Raw genomic sequence first — 26,274 nt, 5'->3', positions numbered from 1 at the left:
TTTTAGCATTGCACTACGAGATCGCAAAGTTGTGAGAGTTTAGTGAATTAGGCCCCTGGTGTGTAAGAACATTGTTTTTCGGTTTTTCAATTGTAGATATTTTTTTATGAATTCTATGTACTTAGCAAACAAAAATTGGATATAATTCTGATTAGAACTTTAAATTGAAATGCCCTTAGTATATTTTTCTAACACATCAGTGTTAAAAGTTGACCAGTTTATTAACCTCATTTCTGTAGAAATATCTTCACGATCTGCATCTGTAAAAAAACCCTGTCATTTGGATAATTATAAATGTTTCCTAATTTGACTAATTATTAATATTGAAAGAAAGATAAATGTATAAAAACGACAGATACTAAAATATATGATGTAGATTATTGTCACACCAGAGATGTGTTCTTATTTCTTGCAAATTACATAAATCTTAAAACAATACTGACAACAGATATCAATTAACTGACCAAACACCTTCAAAATAATCCATGGATTAATGGAAACTTCCATTAGTATTTTTATATGAAACACACAGAAAGTAAAAACATAATCAGGTTTCATTTTTAGACTAACACATAATTATATTGTACTACTAATTTTATTATTATTTTATTTTGATTATTACTTTGTAACTGTTTGAATGCAATAAGCAAGATAAATACTATGCACAGCTGTTATATTTTGTCCAGTACTCAATATCACCTGCAACAAAATACACCATAACAACTGGTTGACAACAACTAACAAGCCACGTCTATTTCATAATATGTAGGTGAAAATTGTCACTTCATACAACACACTTTCCACCCCTAAGAACAAAAGCTGTGAACTGTCAGAAGGTTTTGAATTTGTTGGAGAGGTTTTTTATTGCAAAACCAGCAATACTTAACACTAATAATAACTTTGTTTTAAAACACTGAATGCAGTTTACTGCTGCTTAAAATTTAGAAATCCAGCAGCAATGGATAATTGCTTACTGGGCACCTGGACTATGCAAACTGTAATAAAATTTAAAATGTGAATCTAATAATTATTGATTTTATTAATGAAAAGAAATTTTGTTGAGAATGTTAACCTGACAAAGGGACATAACTGTTGCAGGAATTGCTCGGAAAAATGAATTGATTAAATGTTCAAACTTTATGGCTAACCATTATAGTTTGTCTTCTGTACTACATGTGTGAGTGTTTAATACAGTGCCCTCCCCCCCCCCTTTTCTACCATTTAGTAGTATTATACCCCCATTATCTCATGATAATTTCAGTAAGTGAAACATTCTTGCTGCCATTGATTGATGGCACTAAGGTATGAGAAGGCCTACATCCTGTGTTGACTTATTTACTCTGTCGATATCAGAATATGCTGGGGTTTTTTTTATTGTGGTTTGTCTGCACAATGAAAAATACATGTAATCTTTGAAAAAACTCAATTATTTCATAGAAATAATTAGAAATAAATAATAACTTGTAATGTTGAAAGCTTCTATACTAAATGGAAAATTACATTTATATCTATCTATTCATATACTGGACAAGTCAGTATACATTTTGTCAGTACAGTTCCATAAGGAAACTTGTTTGAAACAAGGAAAGCTTTACCAAATGCCACTGTTAAAACTTTAATAAGAAAATTTAATATTTTGCAAACTCATTACTTATTGTCATTGATTTAAGTAATTTTGTCATAAACTTAGTTTTTTTTTAGCTGAGAATGTATTATTTTGATATGGTAATTTATTATCCATATAGTTCAACATAACCGAGTTAATAATACTCATATGAAGCACACATGTAATAACAAGTGTAATGACGTAATTTTGGGAAGCGACGTCATAACATGATATTGCTTCTCCATTCCTAGCTCAGACTGTGCATTAGAAATTTGACGTCATTTCGTCGTTTCCTTCTAGTTGTGGCCGAAACATTTTGAGTTGGGTCTTGTTATTCACAAAGAAAACAACAATAATAATATGGATAATAAAGAATTTGTTAAACTCGCATGTGAGTCATACTGATTTTACGAAACTCGTGTCAGGATTCATGTATTATCCTCACTCTCGCTCTCGTTCGGGCAATACAAAAATCCTGACACTCGTTTTGTAAAATCAGTACGACACACACACTCATGTAATAATCTCTATATCTGAAATGGCTCCCAAAAATCTAAGTTAGAGGAGCAATTAATCGCCCACCTCTGTGTTTTTCATGGCGAGGTCTGCTGATTCTGTACAGTTCTCAATGATGGGAGTTAATCTCAGTAGTTGAGAGTTTGTAGCATTTTTGTGCAATTTCAACTTGTACCATTTTTCTTTGCAGTGGTCTTGCCAACGAGCATTATAGAAATATTGATTTTACTGGTCAAAATATTCTTGAATTTTGCCATGCAAATGACATGACACAGCTGAAGAAACACCTGCAGGATGGTATGTGTTAATATAGTGTGATTATTAAGGCAGTGAAACCTCTCAAAACTGGACCCTCTGTAAACCGGAATTCCCTCAAAACCGGACCCTCTGTAAACCGGAACTCCCTCAAAACCGGACCCTCTGTAAACCGGAATTCCCTCAAAACCGGACATTTTTCATGGGCCCTTTTTAAATATCTGTACATAAGAGAAGCTCTCTAAACCAGATACCTCTTAAAACCGGACTTTTTACTTGGTCCTGAGGATGTCCGGTTTCGAGGAGTTTCACTGTATAAGAAATATTAATAGAAGAGCTGTCGTATCATGCCGTATATCTTCGCCTGTAAGTCGTTCTCGGCTATAAGTCGAGTCCCTAATTTCAAGCCATGAAAACTTATTTTTTTATTGACCCGTTTATAAGTCGACCCATGAAAAACAACGTATAAATATTGAAGTATTGAAGGTTTTCACGTTTTGTACATCGCAATACTCCAATCAAACTACATAGCATCAAAACGAAATATTCCCTTAGTAGATAATGAAAGCTGTTTGACTGTTACCGTATGGCACTGTACAGCATGGTTTTGTGCACTGACAACAACTTTATTTATAAACACTGACAACAGATCACTATGATAAAACTGAAAGTACATGTATCATCGGTTAATCACATGTTTTGCCGCCATATTAATACATGTAAGGAGGATAACTCTGGAAAGTACACTGGTTTTTGTACCAAATGATGTGTGTCCCTATTGGTCTAGTGAACTGCAGAGATCAGTCTTAAGTTATTTTAAGGGAAGGCTCAGTAATATTCATGACGTTAATCACCGACAAGACATTGTTTGAACAACTATTAATGACAGTGAGCAGATTTCAAAATAAACTCAGGCAACAGGTAGTTAGTATTGTTTACATTTTAGCTATTAGTGATGACTGTTATTTTAACTAAGTGGACTGTTGTCTTGGCATGTGAGCGACATCGCACGCCTTTTCGCATAACCAAAACCGTTCTAATGCCAAAAAAACAAATGGTTATAAAAAATAAATGTGTCAAATTAACATATTTGAGTATAAATACAGGACATACTTCAACAATAAAACTTGTAAAATAATCCCCAAAACGGTAATATTTTTGGGTGAATTTTTTTTACCCTCTTATAAGTCGACCCCCCAAGTTATAAAATAATTTTTGGGTGAAAAAAAATTGACTTATAGGCGAAGATATACGGTAGTTTTTATTCATTTTCTCATGGTAGGAGTAAGAATGGCGACAGACAGCTTTTGACATTAAATTTTTGCATTGAGCTCCGTGTCTCACAAACTGTCGGTCCTAAATTAAAATTCATTGGTTTATCCAAGGCTTGATGTAAGATGCGAACAGTCATTCAGCTTACATGTTGGTTATGGTGATAGAATATATACAGAACAAAAGAAGAAGAAAAGATCAGCATTATTTCTGTTACATTATTTAATTATTACTACCCCTGCAATTGAGAAAATGTCCACGGCCAAAAATAACATGCCATTAAAAAAACCCAGAATTCAGTCCAAGACAAAAAATTGCCGTGGAGAGTTAACAACTAAACGGCAATCTCCATTGTATTGCTGATTGCTGATTACCGAGGGAAGTTGCAGGGATTGATTATTATTTAGAATTTTGACATGTTATATTGAATTGTAATCCATTATATTGTATCTTGCTCACAGTTATCAAACTTGGAGAACATACGAGTGGTGTTTACCGCTTCAAGCTACAAGAGAATCGCTATGTGTTTGTACAGACCAAGAGCAAACTGTTTCACAGCCCGTTAACTAGTGACGCAGACACCATAGTGTCCACGCACTCCATCATCAGGTGAGTTCTGCTGGGGTGTTGTTAAACATTTGTTTGTTTGTTCGTTCTTTCATTCCTGTTTTCATTCTTTCTTTGAATGAAATCAGTCAGTCAGTCACTCCATCAGGTGAGTGCTGTGGTGTTGTTTAAATTCATTCTTTCGTTCGTTCGGTCGGTCGGTCAGTCACTTCATCGGATAAGTCTGCTGGGGTGTCGTTAAACATTCATTTAAGGCAGTTTATCATCTGTCTGGTGTTGTTAAACATTCATTCATTCATTCATCATTCATTCATTCATTCATCCTTTCATTCATCATTTCATTCATTCGTCATTCATCATTTCATTCATTCGTCATTCGTTCATCCTTTCATTCATTCATTCACCCTTTGGTTCATTTGTAAACATTAGTTTTATTAGTTTTAGGGCGAAACATTGTTATTTTGTTTAGTTTTTGGACTAAACAAAAAAAAAATTGGCACAACTGTTTATAAGCTCCAGATTAGAGTTTGAACTATTGTGTTAGAATTGTCAAGAGTCAGTATAGCGAAGTGTCTTTGGCAATCAAGTCATATACTGGAAATAATTCCACTAACAGTATCATTTATATACTGTAAATCATAAAATATTAGCCATCTTAAAATTGAGCTAAATCCAACTGAGTGACATATTACCCACATAAAACTTTAGCAACGTTTTCTTCTTAGAAACCAACAAATAGAAACTTGCAGTAAAACGTGTCTGCTAACTATTGTTGTTTGCTATCCTTTTGGTTTAATGAGTAACATGCAACCATTGTTGTGTGTTCAGTCAATCACTGACAAAACAATCGCATTTAGCTCAGTTGGTAGAGTGCTCGCCTACGGTGCTTTTTGCGTCGGAGGATCGAACCACCTCAGTGGATCCATTCAACTGATTGGTTTTGTTTTTTTCTTCCAACCAGTGCACCACAACTGATCAAAGGCTGTGGTATGTGCTTTCCTGTCTGGGAAAGTGCATACAAAAGATGCCTTGCTGCTAATAGAAAAATGTGGCAGGTTTCCTTTGATGACTAAGTGTCAGAATTACCAAATGTTTGACATCCAATAGCCAATGATTAATTAATCAATGTGCTCTAGTGGTGTCGCTAAACAAAACAAACTTTTAACTTTAACAATCGCAAAAAAAAAATCGGAATAGTCTGCTATACGTGTCTATAAATTTAGCATCGTGAAATATCAGCATCTTGTATGTGAATAACTTTAAAAGTAAGTTAACAGATTAAAAAAAAAATCCAAAACAGATTTCAGTTTGTGGATTAGATCCTTGTGCCAAATTCTATGAAATGCTTATATCGCCTAGCCAACTACATTTCCTTCAACTGTAAATCCCCTTCCTAAAATATAACATTGAAAAGCCCCTCCCTAAAATATAACATTGAAAAGCCCCTCCCTAAAATATAACATTGAAAAACCCAACCCTAAAATATAACATTTAAAAGCCCATCCCTAAAATATAACATTTAAAAGCCCATCCCTAAAATATAACATTTAAAATCCCTTCCCTAAAATATAACATTGAAAAGCACCTCCCTAAAATATAACATTGAAAAGCACCTCCCTAAAATATAACTTTGAAAAGCACCTTTCTGAACTATAAACTTTAACCTCAAAAAATTATATCATTACGTCAAATGGGACATCCTTATGTAAAATGTCAAAAACTTGATTTATATGTATTTTTAACTAAATAATATCTGTTTGTAATTATTATAAAGTGTTTGTCATTTTTGTGAATTTAACAATCACAAACGTAGTATAAAATAGTTTTGCTACACTATATAATTTTATACAAATTCTCAGTTGACTGAATGTGACAAACAATTCTTACATAGCACATTTCAAGGTTTGTTATGTCAGATCAGTATCGGCGAACCTTATTATTCCATCTCCGATGACGTGTGATGATATTTTCTGAGACAAACTGTTGGAAGTTAGTGACCACTCCGTTAATGTTGTTGTTATTACTTTGAAATATCTGCATGGAACAAACAAACAATACTGCTCAAGGATGTTATTTTATAAGTAATGAAAATAGAAGAAATGGGTGTTTTCCCCATGCCAGAAGAGACTGGCCTCGGTGGCGCAGTGGTTAAGCTATCAGACTTCAGGCTGGTAGGTACAGGGTTCGCAGCCTGGTACCGGCTCCAACCCACAGCGAGTTCTTCAGGGCTCAGTGGGTAATTGTAAAGCCACTACACCCTCTTCTCTCTCTCACTAACCTACTAACCAACTAACAACTAACCCACTGTCCTGGACAGACAGCCCAGATAGCTGAGGTGTGTGCCCAGGACAGTGTGCTTGAACTTTAATTCATTATAAGCATGAAAATAAGTTGAAATGAAATGCTAGAAGAGAGGATGGTTACAATTTGGTAGGATGAACAGTGAAAAGTTTGTTTTGTTTAACAATACCACTAGAGCACATTGATTTATTAATCATCAGCTACTGGAGAATGTTAAACATTTGGTAATTTTGACATACAAGTCTTGAGAGGAAACCCACTACATTTTTTTCCATTAGTAGCAAGGGATCTTTTATATGCATAATCCCACAGACAGGATAGCACATACCACGGTCTTTGATATACCAGTCGTGGTACACTGGCTGGAACAAGAAATAGCCCAATGGGCCCACCGACGGGGATCGATCCCACACTTACCGCGCATGAAGCGAGCACTTTACAACTGGGCTACGTCCTGCCCCGATGGAGAGTGAAACTAAGTATGGAAGCTCGCCAACTCTGGCTACCCGTGTAAATTATATGCTAAATGCATGGGCCAACTATGGCCGAAATTGTCGGAAGTGAACCGAATGTTTGGGTAATATCGTCTGGATCATGGTAAATACTGGGTTTCTGGGACTTTTTCGAAGTACGAGAAGAGAGTACATAATCCAGCACATCTTTATAGACCCACTACTGAAGCCCACGGTCAAACCTGCCGCTCGTATTACATATTTAACACGGCTAACTCTGGGTCAGCAGAAAATTTCACCAAATTATCTATTAAACTTCAGAAAATTTCACCAAATTATCTATTAAACTTCAGAACATTTCACCAAATTATCCATTAAACTTCAGAAATTTGCAGAAACCCAGTTATTTCCAAACAACATTTTAATTATTTCATGAAACTGTTTCGCAATATTAAAATAAAATTTGCCAATTGTTTTTGAAATTCGCAATTGGCGAATTTGGCGAGTGCCAGAGCTAGCCCTGTATATTATTATTTATTGATATAATTCATTAAAAATAACACTAACACTGCTTTTTTGCTTTTTAAAAATATTTCTATATGTATCTGTAAGAATTATTGCAAGTTCACTAATTAATGAAAAACTTGTTTTGGTTTATTTACATCCCTAAATTAATAGGCTGAAACTTCAAGAATGAATCAAACATTAATTAAAAGAAATAATAATGATATTTTTCTAGAATAATATCAATGTTATTCTAGTGTACCGTATGGGAATATGAATTATTCACAGTTGTTTTATCTGTAATATAAATAGTGAAATAAGTGCGAGTGATGCCGTTCTTTTCGATATATATATTGGTATATTCTAACACACCAGTTGAAGAAATGATGTTGCGGTGAAATCAATATTTCTAGTATATCTGATCGTGGTAGCATACCTCCAAAGTCTTCATTAGAATAGACGCGGGACCTAGCCCACTATTAAAGCACTCACTTGATGTGTGGTCGGTTTGGCATCGGTGGACCCATTTGGCTATTTCTCTTTCCAGCCAGTGCACCACAACTGGTATATCAAAGGCCATGGTATGTATTATCCTGTCTGTGGGATAGTGCATATAAAAGATCGCTTGCTACTAATGGAAAAATGTAGTGGGTTTCCTCTCTAAGATTATATGTCAAAAATTACCAAATCTTTGATATCCAATAGCTGATAATTAATAAATTAATGCGCTCTAGTGGTGTCGTTAAACAAAACTTCTTTTTTTCTTCTTGTGAAACTCTTGACATTTTGAAATGGTCAAAGATTACGTCATTGTATCAGTTGATTAGTGATACATGTGAGTGTGTTGGTTGTAAAAAAAACCCAGTTTCATCTGGGCAAAAAATGTATGCACTGTGTTAAGTAGCCATGTGCTTGAAACATGTATGGGATACCTGTATAAAAAGTACTCAAATTTTGTGTGGAACTAGGGTAGTCATAGATGCTACCCATTACCTTAGAAATGAGCAACTTGACCCCCAATTTTTTCTGATTCACTTTGAGGGTGAGGGGTAGTGGTATTTATTTCAGTAGCATTTATGTCGATTGATATGCTGCAGGTAGGAGTTTTAGCCACATACGTTACTATTGTCGTCTAAGGGATTTGATTTGGTTGTATACACCCTGAAACTTTAGTTAGCCTATCCTATGAAGGGAAATGTTCTGTATCAGATTTTAACTTCATAAAAATAATGCCCAGTGAAAGTTGAGCATTTGTATAGTCCAGCTCTGAAAGTGTTCTCTGTGGGGTATTGGCAGTATTGAAATGTTTGCTGTCTCACACTGGTTTTATGTCGCTGATGGATGTTGGTAGTTCATCGACACTTGTTAATTTGTTGACATCTTGTGTTGCTATGGTAATTTATTGTTGCCATGTAAGATGTATCTTAAACACGTAACATAACATTAGTATTATGTGTGCTGCAGTGAAGGAGTATACAACAGGATTCTGTGACTGGTAAATAATTTAAATAGCTACGGTTGTATTTCACTCTAAAATGACTACCGTAGTAAATATTTAGCATAAATGTTGCATTTAGCTCTTAACTAGTGAATATTGCATTTTAGTGTTTATTAAATAATAAATACTATGAAATAATTTATTTTGGAGGGGCTTAAATTTTCATGGTTTTAGTGGGGAAAATTCCACATTTTGTTGGCAATAATATTACATTCATTGAGAAAAGATTTGTTTTATCATTTTTATTACTACGATTCATAGTGTTAAGATTTATGCTGTTGGGGGGAACCGTTTAATTTTTGCTAACAGCTGTAGAACAACGCTTACAAGTAAGTTACAATTGTGAAGTTTCCTATATTTCTTTGGCCACCGACCGAGTCTTATTTCATGATTAGCGAAGAGGTGGGTTTTTTTTAAATCAATGTGTATACATGTCTACTCTACTATAACATTTTCCATTAATTTATCGTATACATTTTTAAAATTGCTTTTGTATCTTTCAAGTATTTTTTTTTTCTTCAAAATATCTAAATATGGTTGCCTGAATAATCGACTTTATTTTTAACATTGAAGCATTTAGAAAGATAATCCAGTTGTCTTCAAGCCCTGATCTAGCCAGCGAAAAGGGATGGGGGTTTTTCGCTAAAATTTGGCTCAAGTCGCCGAGTTTCTAACAGTAATGAGACGTCGAAGTTGCCGTAATGGTTTTTTACCTATCTGATTTCGAAAACTAAATCGCACAGACATGATGACACCGACTTGTTTAGTGTCATAGTTCAATTGTCACCGTGCCTTTCCGTGTTTTTAATTTGGCGCTTGACTGTACATCAAAGCATGTTGCACCGTTTGCTGTAATAAAATTTTCTCAGCTCTATTCATTTCTATAATACCAGACAAAATTAATTATTACTTTTACTTTAACATTGTTGCTATGTTAAATTATCAATTATTTAATAATATATTATCACATTTTTAATGAAAATATACAATTGTTTTGTTTAAATTTTATTACCAGAAGAAGTAGTATTTTATATCAAAATATTATGATTTGAACCGTGTGTATAATTTAGAATCATTCAGAATGAATGCGGAACATCACGAAACATTATGAAATGTTAATTTTGTCTATTTTCTTCAAACTTCTCCCATGTTTCCTAGGAAGGGAGAAGTCACTTCTACTTTTTCAATTCTAGATTAACACCTGTCTCTTATGTACCTGTGATATGGAATTCTTCACTTTCAGTTAACATACTCTTTGGTACTAAAAATATAACAACTATTTCTCATAAACATTTTTGGGCTCTGAAACCTTGATTCTTCAACATATTTTTGTTTTACGATTCCCAGCTTTTGTTGACCATTGAAATTGCACCACATCATGTTATCACAAATCACGTTTGTTACACACCTTTTTCCATGCTATATGTAGCATAAGTTTCATTAATATTTGTATATTTAATTAAATCATGACGATGTATGAATTAGACATCTTTTAATTCTTAATGCTGAGTGCAAAGACCTGCAAAACAAGGCTCCTTCATGTGATGTCATGAACAGGGCTCACAGCATTGGTTTACTTTAATACTAATGTGCATAATATTACACCTTTGTCATATGTACCGGCCTCGGATCCCAGTCGAGGCATGGGATTTTTAATCCAGATACCGACTCCAAACCCTGAGTGAGTGCTCTGTAAGGCTCAATGGGTAGATGTAAACCACTTGCACCGACCAGTGAACCATAACTGGTTCAACAAAGGTCATGGTTTGTGCTATCCTGCCCGTGGGAAGCGCAAATAAAAGATCCCTTGCTGCTAATCGGAAAGAGTAGCCCATGTAGTGGCGACAGCAGATTTCCTCTCAAAATCTGTGTGGTCCTTAATCATATGTCTGACGCCATATAACCGTAAATAAAATGTGTTGAGTGCGTCGTTAAATAAAACATTTCTTTCTTTCATACTCAAACACAACTCCTGAAAGTTGTTTTATTATAAGAACACGAAACTGTTCACCATTAATTATTTTGAATGGATGCTACTGTGTTATATTAAAACACTTGTTTGAGTATGCTGACCAATTACTAATGTGCAAAGTAAGGCACAGCCTGTTTGGCAGTGAGAATTGTTCATTTTCAGGACATTGGAGTATATTTATAACTAGGGCATTACAGAAATTTGCTGCATGTCTGCCATTAAGTTTGAGCCTTGTTAAGAACCTCCAGCCTGGTCTACTTTCTCAGCGATGTCTTTTACAGTTTGTAATGCTCTTTCTGCTAGGAATATACAGACTTGTTCTAATTTGTTTCATTTCTGATGTCTGCACTGAGTCAATTTTCTGACTTGTTAGTCTTTATTAGGTACCATTATTGCTAACTACTTCATCAGGAATTCCATGCCTAGTAAAAATGATTTGTAAATGTTTATGGTTGTTTGACTTATCTTATTCAAGAGATACATTTCAGGATATTTTGAAAAATGTTTTGACTTGTTAGGGGCTATTTATCATTTTAGCCTGTGCACCATGACTGGTATATCAAAGGCATGGTATGTGCTATACTGTGTGTGGGATGGTGCATATAAAAGATTCCTTGCTACTATTGGGGAAAAAAAGCAGATTTCCTCTCTTAAGACTATATGTCAGAATTACCAAGTGGTTGACATCCAGTTACAAACTTTAACTTTGAACATCTTTCCTGCATTAGAATATGTAAAATAAGATACATGGCAATGAAGTCGAGTTAAAACTGCAAAATATGAATAACAGTGAACAGACCTCTGAAAATTGGGTTCGCTTGGTGCACGGTCAGTCTAGGATCAATCCCCGTCATTGGGCCATTGGGTTATTTCTCATTCCAGCCAGTGCTCCACAACTGGTGTAGCAAAGGCCGTGGTATGTGCTATCCTGTGTGGGATGGTGCAGATAAAAGATCCCTTGCTGCTAATCGAAAAGAGTAAAAATGGCAACAGCGGGTTTCCTCCCTCAATATCTGTGTGGTCCTTAACCATATGTCTGACACCACACCATATAACCCTAAATAAAATGTGTTGAGTGCGTTGTTAAATAAAACATTTCCTTTCCTTTCCTTTTTTAAACTTTTGTGTTGTGTTCTGTTTATTTCTATGTGTTTGCTTTGTTTCCTTTCAGAGAATGTGATTGTGACGTGTTGTGTTCTGTTTATTTCTATGTGTTTGCTTTATTTCCTTTCAGAGAATGTGATTCTGATGTGTTGTGTTCTGTTTATTTCTATGTTTTGCTTTGTTTCCTTTTAGAGAATGTGATTTTGACGTGTTGTGTTCTGTTTATTTCTATGTGTTTGCTTTGTTTCCTTTTAGAGAATGTGATTCTGACGTGTTGTGTTCTGTTTATTTCTATGTGTTTGCTTTGTTTCCTTTCAGAGAATGTGATTCTGATGTGGAACTAAAAGGGTCTGCTTCTACAAGTCTGATGAAGGCAATTATTGGACAGTCAAATAATGTGTCTAACCGAGCTAGCAGTGTGAGCAGCACCCCGGCAGCCCTGCACATAGGAATGTTAGGCATGCCCTACATGTCATCCCAAACTAACAATGTCACACTGGATGCACTCAATGACTTAGATCTGCTCAACAACTGGGACATCTTCAGTTCAGACAATATTCTAGGACCGGGGGATCTCAACATTTCGTGTGCCCCAACCCCGGGCACTGCCAGTTCCCCACCCGTTTGGGACAGTCTTAGCTCCCAGTTGAAAGGAACACAACCCAACAACATTGCTGCCACTCAAATTGGGTCTATACATAAACGCCAACCACCGATGAACTTCCAGCATCCCAAGAGTCCGCGGTTCACACCGAGCCCAGGTCAGAGAGGTCAAGGTTTTTCGCTACAGACTCAGCGGAGCATGCCTGGTATGATGAGCTACCCGAACCAGCGGAGTTCTGGAGTAGCGGGCATCGGCGGGCACCCCACCCGACAACAACCTGCTCAGTTCAACATGCCAGCCTATCAGCAGCGCAAAGCCATGATGTCATCAGGTAGGACTTTGCAGATCAGTATTTCATATACCATTGTATGTGACGGTTGTAAGTAATAATATTACAGGAACACCAGCAGTGCAAAGCCATGACGTCATCAGGTAGGACTTTGCAGATCAGTATTTCATATACCATTGTATGTGACGGTTGTAAGTAATAATATTACAGGAACACCAGCAGTGCAAAGCCATGACGTCATCAGGTAGGACTTTGCAGATCAGTATTTCATATACCATTGTATGTGACGGTTGTAAGTAATAATATTACAGGAACACCAGCAGTGCAAAGCCATGACGTCATCAGGTAGGACTTTGCAGATCAGTATTTCATATACCATTGTATGTGACGGTTGTAAGTAATAATATTACAGGAACACCAGCAGTGCAAAGCCATGACGTCATCAGGTAGGACTTTGCAGATCAGTATTTCATATACCATTGTATGTGACAGTTATCAGTAGTAATAAATACTAATATTACTGGAACACCAGCCATGATGTCACCAGGCAAGGCTTCTAGATTATGGTAGCCCTACTGCCATGGGTAGTGTTTTTCAGTGTTGGGCTAGTAAATAACAACTATCGCCATGCCTGACGGCTAGTGAATTTTGTTTTGTCAAATGCTGCATTTAAGTCTATTTTGTAAATATGAATATCCTATGCCCACCCCTTCCCCCTCCGAATCTAAAGGTTTTTATGCTTTCTATATCCCTCTTTAGTTGACATAACTAGTTATTACTATTAGTGAAAGTGTATTTAAGTAAAATAGGGCTAGTAAATGTTTTTAATCACTGATCCCATAGCTAGTGTATTTTTATAAACATACTAGAAGACCTGCACCAGTTAGAAGAGTGCAGATTGGTTTGATGTACTTATTCTCAAATAACATTCTACATCAGGCTTGAAAGGTGGACCATTAGTTTTTGAAAAATGTGAAAGACTAAATATGTAAAGAAATCATTTAATGCAGCTGTCACTTGAGAGCCAGTGGACGTTAAGAGCTAGTAACAATTAGTTTTGTCTGGTTCTACTGGCCACCATCATTTTTAAATCAATCAATTGACCATTTGACACATATAGAATAATCAAACTTGCATGCAAGTATAACTTAAGATCGTGTGAGTCGCGTCCCATAACTAGGTCACCCTAGTCACTTTTGACTTTCATGACAATATACACATTTTTGACAGAGTTGTGGCTCTTGAACCTTAATAAGAAAATTTGTCAGTATTGACTGAAAGCATTGGCCTGAGGGCAAAAACTTAAACATTTGCAGGCATCAAAAAGATGTTAACATCCACAAATCTAAAAATTACTATGCTACAATGTAACCATATATCTTTAGACAACTTCACAGATTGTTACACCATTTAAAATCATTAAACAGTAGGCTAGTCCTACTTGCTATTCAAATTTAAACTGACTAGAAATGTTGGTAATAAAAATTTCGAAAGCAAAATGTTCCCCGACATATTTTTCTAGACTTGTTTTGTAATGCCTCAAGATATTGAGCTGAAATGTTTTGTCTAGCGTTATAATGTAGTCACAGATCACGTTTGACTTTCATGGCAATTTACCCCTTTTTGACAGAGTTATGGCCCTTGAACTTAGGAGATATGGCATTTTTGTGTTTCAGACATTTGTTTTTGCAATGCTTCAAGGTACTGAGCTGAAATTTCATGTATACCTTTACAAAGCTTGACTTTCATGGAGATTTACTAATTACTAGTTATGACCCTTGAACTTTGGAGATATGAAAATTTCTTGGATGTATTGCCTATTTGTAATTAACCAATCACATAATTGAACATGCTCATCATCAGGGTGTAATGAATAATAACACTCCCTGACCACGTAATTTTTACGTTCATCGAGAAATGAAGAAACTTACATGTGTATGGCTGGACCAATTGAATGATTTTAAATTGTAATAAGTGTATAAGAAATTAAATTATTTTAAATTGTTATATGCTCTAGTGGAATTGTTAAACAAAACAAAACTTTGAAATTTTTATTTTTATTTTGTTTCAACAGTTGGATCGTCTAGCCATCCCAGCTGGAGCCGACTGGCCACCCCCGGGTCTGAAGCTAGTCTTGGTGCTGCCCTGCAGAGCCCCCTCCAGGCTCTGCAGTCCATGGACTCTCAGTCAAAGGGGCTGGACCTGCCAGGCATGTCGCCACATGACACAACAAGTGTGTCGCCGCGACTCAGCCTCGACAGCAGTGTGAGCAATAGACTTGACAGTATTACTGATGTTCGAACGGGTCAGAGGTCCGGCAAACTCTGTGAGCTGCTCACACGTCGGACCTCCTTTGAACAGTTAGCGTCTGTGCCTGTCGGCCACAGTAACGGAATGGACATGTTTTCGAAGGACCTGCGTGGCACACTGGATCGGACTCCGTCGCGGTCATCGCTGGACATCCTCCAGCAGTCCCCCCAGCCTGGGCCGGGTCACAGTCCCCCCGAGAAGCCCCAGAGTACGTCGATGGATGATGTTGACTCGGCTCTGAAGGGTCTGGATTCGGGCCCTGAGAAGAAGGACAACGCGATTCTGAAGAAGCTGTTGAGTCTGGACGATGACAGCGACGCAGCCGGTAACATCATGGACACCGAGATCAGTAGCTCCCCCCACACTGGCAACCTCACGGAGACTGACAAACGACTCGAGATGGACAAGAACGAAGCAGAGGCAAAGAAACCCGCCAATATCTTACTAAAAGTGAGTGATATCTTTGGGGTGGGTTTTTTTCTATTACAGAGCTCGAACTTAAGAATTTATCACGCACAGCATTTAAAAACAAATTGCCATAGGTGAAATGGCCCACTGACGGCAATTGTAAACCTGCCTACATGGCAATTTGATAAAAATTGACGCAAATAAATATTATTGAAATGTTATTTTGTTGCATATATACATGTTTCAAATGACAAATATTAAATACTGGCAGATAATGTATGCCAGATATATCAATTTATCTGTCGTTGAGGAGTTTTACCGATGGCAATAATTTCAAGCCCTGTATTAATGCCGTCTTTTTCTTCTTCTTCCTTGAATACGATCTTATTTCTTCCTGATCCAGCAGAAAAAAACTAATTTGGTTAGGAAATCTTTAAAGTGACATCATAATTATCACTGTGTTTTCCTCTTAATTATGAAAAAATATGAAGATGTGCAATATATAATTTGGATGAATTGCTGTGGTCAAATACACTGTTTGTATTTAATTGATCTTCAAGAGTTGCATGACAATAGATATATTTGATACCAGTTAAGTTGTGAATTGAGTTATAAGTGTAGTGCATATATTAATTGACCTTCAATAGAAACACTGTTACTAGTTACAAGTTGTGAACTTTTATGACTGTAGTGCTTATATTTAATTGACCTGCAAGAGTTAAGTGTTCGGTAGATATATACTGACGTCCAAAGGAAAGTTTACAAGACTTGAAATTGTAATTATAGGAAACCAATAAACAATATGATGGGATATGTACGTCCCATCCTCCTACAAATGTTGTTTTTTTTTGTTTAAATAATTTCAGTTTGGTTTGAAGTAAGAAGAAAAGTAAAAGTGTTTTGGAAATAACAAAAATTCCCTATTTTTGTGTGCAGTTTAGAAAAAACAATCTGCTCAGAAATAAACATGCACTTCGTGATACATGCAAAGTGTTTGTAAGGTGGTTTCTATGTTGGTTCTTTTCAATTAGCAACAATATTTATCAAATTATTCAAATTTTATGTCTGTAAAATGTCTTTTGGATGTCAGTATATTGATACTGTGTTACAAGTTACAAGGTGTGAACTGTGTTTTGAGAGTTGCTTTGAATGCTATAAACACTGTGTTTTGAGTGTTGGTGGGAATGCTGTAAACACTGTGTTGGTGGGAATGCTATAAACACTGTGTTTTGAGAGTGGTGCTGGGAGTGCTATGAACACTGTGTTGTGAGGGTGGTGCTGGGAGTGCTATGAACACCGTGTTGTGAGAGTAGTGCTTGGAGTGCTATGAACACCGTGTTGTGAGAGTGGTGCTGGGAGTGCTATGAACACTGTATTGTGAGAGTGATGCTGGGAGTGCTATGAACACTGAGAGTTGTGCTGGGAGTGCTATGAACACTGTTGTGAGAGTGGTGCTGGGAGTGCTATGAACACCATGTTGTAAGAGTGGTGCTGGGAGTGCTATGAACACAGTGTTGTGAGAGTGGTGCTGGGAGTGCTATGAACACTGTGTTGTGAGGGTGGTGCTGGGAGTGCTATGAACACTGTGTTGTGAGGGTGGTGCTGGGAGTGCTATGAACACTGTGTTGTGAGTGTGGTGCTGGGAGTGCTATGAACACTGTGTTGTGAGGGTGGTGCTGGGAGTGCTATGAACACTGTGTTGTGAGGGTGGTGCTGGGAGTGCTATGAACACTGTGTTGTGAGGGTGGTGCTGGGAGTGCTATGAACACAGTGTTGTGAGGGTGGTGCTGGGAGTGCTATGAACACTGTGTTGTGAGGGTGGTGCTGGGAGTGCTATGAACACAGTGTTGTGAGAGTGGTGCTGGGAGTGCTATGAACACTGTGTTGTGAGGGTGGTGCTGGGAGTGCTATGAACACAGTGTTGTGAGAGTGGTGCTGGGAGTGCTATGAACACTGTGTTGTGAGAGTGGTGCTGGGAGTGCTATGAACACTGTGTTGTGAGAGTGGTGCTGGGAGTGCTATGAACACTGTGTTGTGAGAGTGGTGCTGGGAGTGCTATGAACACTGTGTTGTGAGGGTGGTGCTGGGAGTGCTATGAACACTGTGTTTGTGTGTTGCAGCAGTTGCTGAGTGATGAGAAGAAGCAGCCTGAGGCTCAAGGATCTATGGGTCATCTCGACAGGGAGTTGGCTGATGAGGATGGAGGGGCCGTGGACGGGGAACAGAAGCGATCAACCAGCGAGTTGCTACAAAAACTCCTAGAGGAGGAGGAGGAGGTGGAGAACTGTACTTCTGCCCCCGCAGTGAGTTGTCCATGTCATTAGTCATCTACCAGTCTAAATGGAGGGGACTTTAGATTTTATCTGTCTGTCCGTTCGTCCGTCCGTTCCTACCAGTCTTTTTAAATGATTTTTTAATATTTTAATGCTTGCATGCATACAATAAAATATAAAAAAATCATTTAAAAATAAATAAATTTATGCACACCTTATGAAAATTTCAGAAGCATATCAGTGCTACTTTCTACATACCAAATAAACCAAAGTGATTTCTTTTTGGGCTCCTAACTGGACACCCTAACACCAAGGTGCAAACGTACGGGATCACCACTTATGTCCAGTCTTTTAGCCAGGACATGATATTTCCTGTGACATGTCGACAACAAAACTTCCAAAAGATTTCGTAAAAACACTTAATGGAAACACTGAGGTCATCCAGATACTGCACAAGCTTTGGTATTGTGTGTCCCCAAAACACACCCATTTATTTGATATCAGAAGAATATGTTATTCTAAAAGTTATTGTCATAGATTAATGTCTATTCCACTACAGCTTTGATCTCCCATCATGTCTGTCGGTCTGTCTGTATATCCCACATATAGTTTTCTGGATGTTTTTTAACAATTAATGCTTCGAAATATTGTTACAGACCATTTTTCATAGAGTTAGAAAATAAAATGATTTAGGAAACATGTATTGCTTTAACAGGACTCAAACTGCTCGTTCTTTTGTGAAATTAACTCTGTGTTGAACAAATTTACTAATTATTTAAGCTGTTATTTTGTATTGTCTTGATTTATACTAATCATAAATGTGATTACTTTAGGAGAGTACTATTCAGGATCAGGAAGTAGGTAGTGGGTCAAGGTCACGACACCAGTCAGGTCAGCAGGAGCCGCAGTCGTCCACGTCTCACAGCCAGCCTCAGACACCTCTGTCGGTGCCCGTGTTCAGCCCTCCACCTGATGGGGGGGTGTTTAAAGATAATTACAGTGATTCCAGACGGAGCAGTGACTCGTCTACATTCATGCAAAACAAAAATTTGGACAGTTTGCTCAACAAGCTGTGGGAAAAAGACAATGACAATACGTCTGCTAAAGAAATGGAGATGAGGCTCCGTGTTCAGAAGAAAAGAAAATCCAGTTCGGAGGTGGATAGCACCGATTTGTTGGATCCTGACACCAGCAGTGCACAGAGTCGTTTGTCGAAGCGAAATGCATTGTTAGCACAGCTGCTGTCGAAGAAAGCAGCCAAAGAGACCGTTGTGAACACTGTATTGACTGTCAACCCAACAGCTGTGCCTCAAAACCGATTCAGAAATCTTTCCGACAAAATAATTCAAATTCGGCCAGCAGATGGCAGCATTGTGACTGACGATGAAAAGGACACAGAAAGTGGACTGACTCCGAACCCTCGTAGCAATCCTCGGACAAATCCCAATGCTCCGTTTCCTGGCAACACCAAACCCACTGGCTCTGCTGCTGCTGCTGCTGCTGCTGCTACTTCAGGTAACAGTTCCAGTATGATAAATCAAAACTATTCTGCTGCCAGCATGGATCTGAACAGCAGCAACAGCATCGACCAGTTCCAGGAGATCCTCACCGAGGCCACGAAGACAATCAGCATGGAGATCGACGGTCACGGTGGAGACAGCAACGATCCCCTGCTACAGCAGATCCTTCAGCAGGCCGCCGACCTGCACCAAGACTTCTCCCTGGGCAACCTTCCCCCATCATCCCCATCCCCATCCACATCCCTGCCCACGCAGCCTACCACACACCTTGCCGACATGTCCAGCATCGACTCCCTGGTCGATTCATGGGAAGAGTTTGACAACATCCTCGGCATCAACTCACAGTCCAATCGGCCACTGTCGACGACGTCGGTTAGTGAGCAGCTAGCCATTGACATCATCCAACGTCAGTTGATGAGCGAGGAACCGTCACCCAGTCCCGCCAACTCATTGCCCAACTCTCATATTGCCAGTCAGGTGCAGCCCAGCTACTCGGTTGCTGTGCCGTCGTCAGCCAACAAGGCCAGTTTGCACTCATTGCGTGCGAATCTTGGACAAATAAAGATGGCGCAGCAAGGGATCCCGTCGCAGGACATTAGTCAAGTTGCCATGGATACCGGATTTGCAGGCCAGCAGCTACCGCAGCAGGCGATGCAGAACCTGAATCGGGTTCAGCCAGGCATGACATCTCAACCTCAGACACCAGTTGGTCCTCGCTTCACTTCACCTCAAGGTATGTGACCAGTTCTTATCTGTGGGTGTGATGTAGCTCAGTGGTAGACAGCTCATGGTCCTCACTTCACTTCACTTCACCTCAAGGTATAATGAGTTCTCATCTGTGGGTGTGATGTAGCTCAGTGGTAGACAGCTCATGGTCCTCACTTCACTTCACCTCAAAGTATAATCATTTCTCATCTGTGGGTGTGATGTAGCTCAGTGGTAGACAGCTCATTGTCCTCACTTCACTTCACTTCACCTCAAGGTATAATCAGTTCTCATCTGTGGGTGTGATGTAGCTCAGTGGTAGACAGCTCATGGTCCTCACTTCACTTCACCTCAAGGTATGTGATCAGTTCTTATCTGTGGACGTGATGTAGCTCAGTGGTAGAGTTCATGGTCCTCACTTCACTTCACTTCACCTCAAGGTATGTGATCAGTTCTTATCTGTGGGTGTGATGTAGCTCAGTGGTAGATAGCTCATGGTTCTCACTTCACTTCACTTCACTTCAAGGTATGTGATCATTTCTTATCTGTGGATGTGATGTAGCTCAGTGGTAGAGTTCATGGTCCTCACTTCACTTCACTTCAAGGTATGTGATCAGTTCTTATCTGTGGGTGTGATGTAGCTCAGTGGTAGATAGCTCATGGTTCTCACTTCACTTCACTTCACTTCAAGGTATGTGATCATTTCTTATCTGTGGATGTGATGTAGCTCAGTGGTAGAGTTCATGGTTCTCACTTCACTTCACCTCAAGGTATGTGATCAGTTCTTATCTGTGGGTGTGATGTAGCTCAGTGGTAGACAGCTCATGGTTCTCACTTCACTTCACTTCAAGGTATGTGATCAGTTCTTATCTGTGGATGTGATGTAGCTCAGTGGTAGAGTTCATGGTCCTCACTTCACTTCACTTCAAGGTATGTGATCAGTTCTTATCTGTGGATGTGATGTAGCTCAGTGGTAGAGTTCATGGTCCTCACTTCACTTCACTTCAAGGTATGTGATCAGTTCTTATCTGTGGGTGTGATGTAGCTCAGTGGTAGAGTTCATGGTCCTCACTTCACTTCACTTCACTTCACCTCAAGGTATGTGATCAGTTCTTATCTGTGGATGTGATGTAGCTCAGTGGTAGAGTTCATGGTCCTCACTTCACTTCACTTCAAGGTATGTGATCAGTTCTTATCTGTGGATGTGATGTAGCTCAGTGGTAGAGTTCATGGTCCTCACTTCACTTCACTTCACCTCAAGGTATGTGATCAGTTCTTATCTGTGGGTGTGATGTAGCTCAGTGGTAGACAGCTCATGGTCCTCACTTCACTTCACTTCAAGGTATGTGATCAGTTCTTATCTGTGGATGGGATGTAGCTCAGTGGTAGAGTTCATGGTCCTCACTTCACTTCAAGACAATGTACCTGTCTCTGGCAATAACATCTGTGTTGTGTTGTGTTGTGTTGTGTTGTGTTATTACAGATCACTGTTTTTAAGATTAGCATAAACTCTGCAGATATAAAGAGAAATGAATCTACATTAGCTAGAGTTGGTTTTGCTTTCAGTGTAAGTTGAATTTTATGCTATTTATTTTTAACCATTAAACCATTTTAATTGTACTAGGGTATTTTTCGTTTCCAGCCAGTGCACCACGACTGGTATATCAAAGGCAGTGGTATGTGCTATCCTCTCTTTGGGGTGGTGCATATAAAAGATCCATTGCTACTAATGGAAAAATGTGGCTGGTTTCCTCTCTAAGACTTAATGTTGAAATTACCAAATGTTTGACATCCAGTAGCTGATGATTAATAAATCATGTGCTCCAGTGGTGTCGTTAAACAAAACAACAATGTGTTTTGTACGAGGGTGTTGTTAAAAATATTCCTTTCCTCCAGGTAACATGGGCCCGCTAGCCAGTGCGTTGCAGCGTCAGCCGGGGACGATGTTCCGTAACCCGACCTCGACGGCCATGCAGGTAAGGCAGACGCTGCTGCAGCAGCAGAAGCTGAAGATGGAGAAGCAGCGCCACCTACAGCAGCAGCACATGATGCAGCAACGCATGCTTCAGCAGCAGCGGCAGCAGTTCGGGCAACGCTTCCCACAGGTGAGTTGTTTTGTCGTCCCAGCCAGGCACCATTAAAGGCTTCCCGCAGGTGAGTCGTTTTGTCCATCCCAGCCAGGCACCATTAAAGGCTTCCCGCAGGTGAGTGGTTTTGTCAGTCCCAACCAGGCACCATTAAAGGCTTCCCGCAGGTGAGTTGTTTTGTCCGTCCCAGCCAGGCACCATTAAAGGCTTCCCACAGGTGAGTCGTTTTGTCAGTCCCAACCAGGCACCATTAAAGGCTTCCCGCAGGTGAGTCGTTTGTCAGTCCCAGCCAGGCACCATTAAAGGCTTCCCACAGGTGAGTCGTTTTGTCAGTCCCAACCAGGCACCATTAAAGGCTTCCCACAGGTGAGTCGTTTGTCAGTCCCAGCCAGGCACCATTAAGGAGGTGGGATGTAGCTCAGTGCTACAGTGCTCACCTGATGCGCGATCGATTCCTGTTGGTGGGCCCATTGGGCTATTTCTCGTTCCAGCCAGTGCTCCACAACTGGTGTAACAAAGGCCGTGGTATGTACTATCCTGTATGTGGGATGGTGTATATAAAAGATCCCTCTCTGCCTAATTGAAAAGAGTAGCCCATGAAGTGGTGACAGCGGGTTTCCTCTCTCAATATCTGTGTGGTCCTTAACCATATGTCCAATTAAGAATTGACCGCAATTATTTTTTGGTTCATGCAAGTATGAACCGAAAAAACGATGTGCACATTATATGAGCCCGCGTAGCTGGAATACTGATGTCATTGAAATTCAAAATTAGCTGTATTATTACAATGCTTCGCCACATTAAAATGCTCACTTTTCATCAATTTAATTTTCCTAGTGGTTGGCAAATGTTTTAAAGTGCTCTATTTTTTAAAGAAAACGGATCTGTTAGTACAGTAGTGACTTGGTTATAACATGGTGTGTATGCTTAAAGCCAAGTATCCATACGTCATGACCCAGTTAGGCTACGTTCCCTAACAACATAATTTAGTTCTTATATTGTTTACATTTTCATTGTTTCGAGGTATATAAGAAATAGAATACTACATTCGTGTCCGTTTAATACCATTTATCTTACAACTTGTTGTTTAAAAACTTCTCCAACTTGCTTTCACTTGTTGTTTACGTTTTTAAACAACTCGTTGTAAGATAAATGGTATCAAACGGAAACTCAATGTATTATTCTCTATGTAACCAGTGTTCTCTAACTGTCTTTAAACAACTCGTTGTAAGATAAATGGTATCAAACGGAAACTCAATGTATTATTCTCTATGTAACCAGTGTTCTCTAACTGTCTTTAAACAACTCGTTGTAAGATAAATGGTATCAAACGGAAACTCAATGTATTATTCTCTATGTAACCAGTGTTCTCTAACTGTCTTTAAACAAAAGAAATTTTTAACTTCTGTTTTTTGTTGTGTTTTTTTTTTTTTAAAGTATTATTGCATGTTTGTCCAGTATATGCCAATGTTCTGCCAGTGTCCTGCCAGTGTAGTAAATAACCACAGAATCGACTTAAAAGTACTGCAAATTATTTACTCTCTTTGTGCAAATAATAGTTCACATGGCCAGTGAGTGACTTGTTGACAGGTGTTTGTGTAGATGTCAGGGGAGTGTTATAAACAGTGGAGTGAACCCTGATGCATTGAAAACAAATATTAACACACAATAACATGTTGATGATTCAGATATTGATTTTATCTCATCATGAGGGGGGTGGGATTTAGCTCAGTCGGTCGAGTGCTCGCTTGAGATGTTTGCGTCATAGGATCGAACCACCTCTGTGGATACATTCAGCTGATAGTTTTTTTCTCGTTCCAACCAGTGCACCAGAACTGGTCGAAGGCCATGGTATGTGCTTTCCTGTCTGTGGGAAAGTGCATATAAGGGATCCCTTGCTACATTAGGTAAAGTGTAGCATGTTTTTTCTGATGACGACATGTCGCAATTGCCAAATGTTTGACATTCAATAGCTGATGATTAATAAATCAGTGTGCTCTAGTGAGATAAATAGTGGTGTTGTTAAACAAAACAAACTAACCATAACATTTGGGTCCTGTCATGGTAAGAATGAGGGAACTCGTGCCACAAGACTTGTAGAACAGAACTCTCTTTCTGTCTTTACCGTAATAAAGGTCAGTGTTCTCACTGCTCATTTTAGCAGGACAGCCTGACATGCTGTTGTGTTCTGCCAACTCGATGTTGTGTTGGCCCCCCTGCTATCACATTTTGATGCTGTCCTATTATTTTCTTGGTTGGTGTGTCTTTTTTTCTAAACTCTGCTGTTGGCAACTGGCAGCTTAGTGATACAGTGGACGTAATCAGGTTTTCCTGTAAGACACACTAGAGAAATTATCAACTTTACTCAAGACAATCTGTATTGTTAATACCAGGGTTGTATTTTTACCATGGCAACAGTGGAAAGAACCATACTTTCCAGATCCATTGGCAAAACAATTAGCTGTGAAGCCCTACTAAAGCTACCATACTCTCAGCAGATCTGTTTCCTGTTGTATTATTATTATTTCATGACCTGTAGATGTTCAAAAATTAAAACTTGCATACTTCACGATTAAAGGAAGTTTATTATACAGTTGAATATTGTAATTTCAATACCCTAAAGTTTTACTAGTATTCTGACAAATGTTTTAGACTGATTTTTAGATACTTGATGCTCAGCAAATCAATAGATGTTATATTGCAAAGGTTGTAACTTGCGACCAGTCTAAACTAAATTCTCAGTATAGAGTCGAGCCAAAAGTTTTAAAGAAATGTGCACGGATCACTGGGGTCAGCTAAATTATCTACTGCTATTTTATCTCTAAAGGAATATATATTAGACCTAATATTTTACAAATGTTGAAAACGTTTTTTACGTAAACAGGAATCCAAAAGTGTCACAAAATTTGAAAAATACTAACATTGTATAATGAGCTTTAAAAAACAAAACATTTGGAATGTAACTGTAGTATAGAAAAAAGAAAGAAAGAAATGTTTTATTTAACGACGCACTCAACACATTTTATTTACGGTTATATGGCGTCAGACATATGGTTAAGGACCACACAGATTTTGAGAGGAAACGCGCTGTCGCCACTATATGGGCTACTCTTCCGATTAGCAGCAAGGGATCTTTTATTTGAGCTTCCCACAGGCAGGATAGCACAAACCATGGCCTTTGTTGAACCAGTTAGTTATGGATCACTGGTTGCTGCAAGTGGTTTACACCTACCCATTGAGCCTTGCGGAGCACTCACTCAGGGTTTGGAGTTGGTATCTGGATTAAAAATCCCATGCCTCGACTGGGATCCGAACCCAGTACCTACCAGCCTGTAGACCGATGGCCTACCACGACACCACCGAGGCCGGTCTGTAGTATAGAAGTACCATCGATAAAGTGAAAGTAACTTGGCCATCGCAAAATGAGAAAAGGAATCTGGAAGTGTATCTATTTTGTTTCTGTACTGGGGCTGATATTTAGTCCTTTTACAATATTGTTAACTTAAAAAATCTGTTTTATAAAATCTTTTCTTTTGTATTTTATTTTAATGTCAATGTTTGGGGGGGGGGGGGGGGGTGGAGAGAAACGAATAAATAAAAAAAGTACATTTAAAAAACGATATTTGCCAAATAGTTTTTAAAAAAATCATAGTGATATTTGTATAGTTTTATCTTGAATCATGAATGCGAAACGATAAACATGAAAACATGAAGAAAAAAAAAATTAATCACATAATAATGATCAGTGAAAACCCGCACAAATTGTATATAATAGAATAAATAATATAAAAAAGGAATAAAAGTTATGAATATTAATTCCCATATATGTATAAAAAGTACGAGTATTCAGTACTGTGTCCTGAAAATTAATAAAAGATGGCACCGTTCGAAGCGTTTGACAGCCTAAGCTAGCACATGTTTAGACAAAGAGAGTAATAACGTCATCACTGATTGGATGAAATTTGACCTCTACTGGCTCTTGAGATAACAGTACATGTAGTTGTTCTGCTTACTCCCACTTGTTAACAAAA

General features: G+C 38.5%; 1 protein-coding gene across 3 annotated transcripts in view; it reads left to right on the top strand.

Annotated features, from left to right (window-relative positions):
• The window catches only part of LOC121377184 (nuclear receptor coactivator 1-like), a 161,342-nt gene that overhangs the window by 108,236 nt on the left and 26,832 nt on the right, over nucleotides 1-26,274 (top strand). For 2 of the 3 annotated variants that reach the window (XM_041505090.1, XM_041505092.1), the window contains 7 exons: nucleotides 2,313-2,419; nucleotides 4,111-4,258; nucleotides 12,366-12,982; nucleotides 15,015-15,700; nucleotides 17,779-17,961; nucleotides 18,765-20,184; nucleotides 22,053-22,261. In XM_041505090.1, the coding sequence (XP_041361024.1) occupies nucleotides 2,313-2,419; nucleotides 4,111-4,258; nucleotides 12,366-12,982; nucleotides 15,015-15,700; nucleotides 17,779-17,961; nucleotides 18,765-20,184; nucleotides 22,053-22,261 (3,370 nt within the window). The remainder of the gene's footprint in view (nucleotides 1-2,312; nucleotides 2,420-4,110; nucleotides 4,259-12,365; nucleotides 12,983-15,014; nucleotides 15,701-17,778; nucleotides 17,962-18,764; nucleotides 20,185-22,052; nucleotides 22,262-26,274) is intronic. The other variant, XM_041505091.1, reaches the window with a different exon arrangement.

Source organism: Gigantopelta aegis, chromosome 7, assembly GCF_016097555.1.
Source record: "Gigantopelta aegis isolate Gae_Host chromosome 7, Gae_host_genome, whole genome shotgun sequence".
NCBI classification, from domain to species: Eukaryota; Metazoa; Mollusca; class Gastropoda; order Neomphalida; family Peltospiridae; genus Gigantopelta; species Gigantopelta aegis.
The sequence above is the reverse complement of the archived record's forward strand: the minus strand, read 5'-3'. Positions and strand labels throughout refer to the sequence as shown.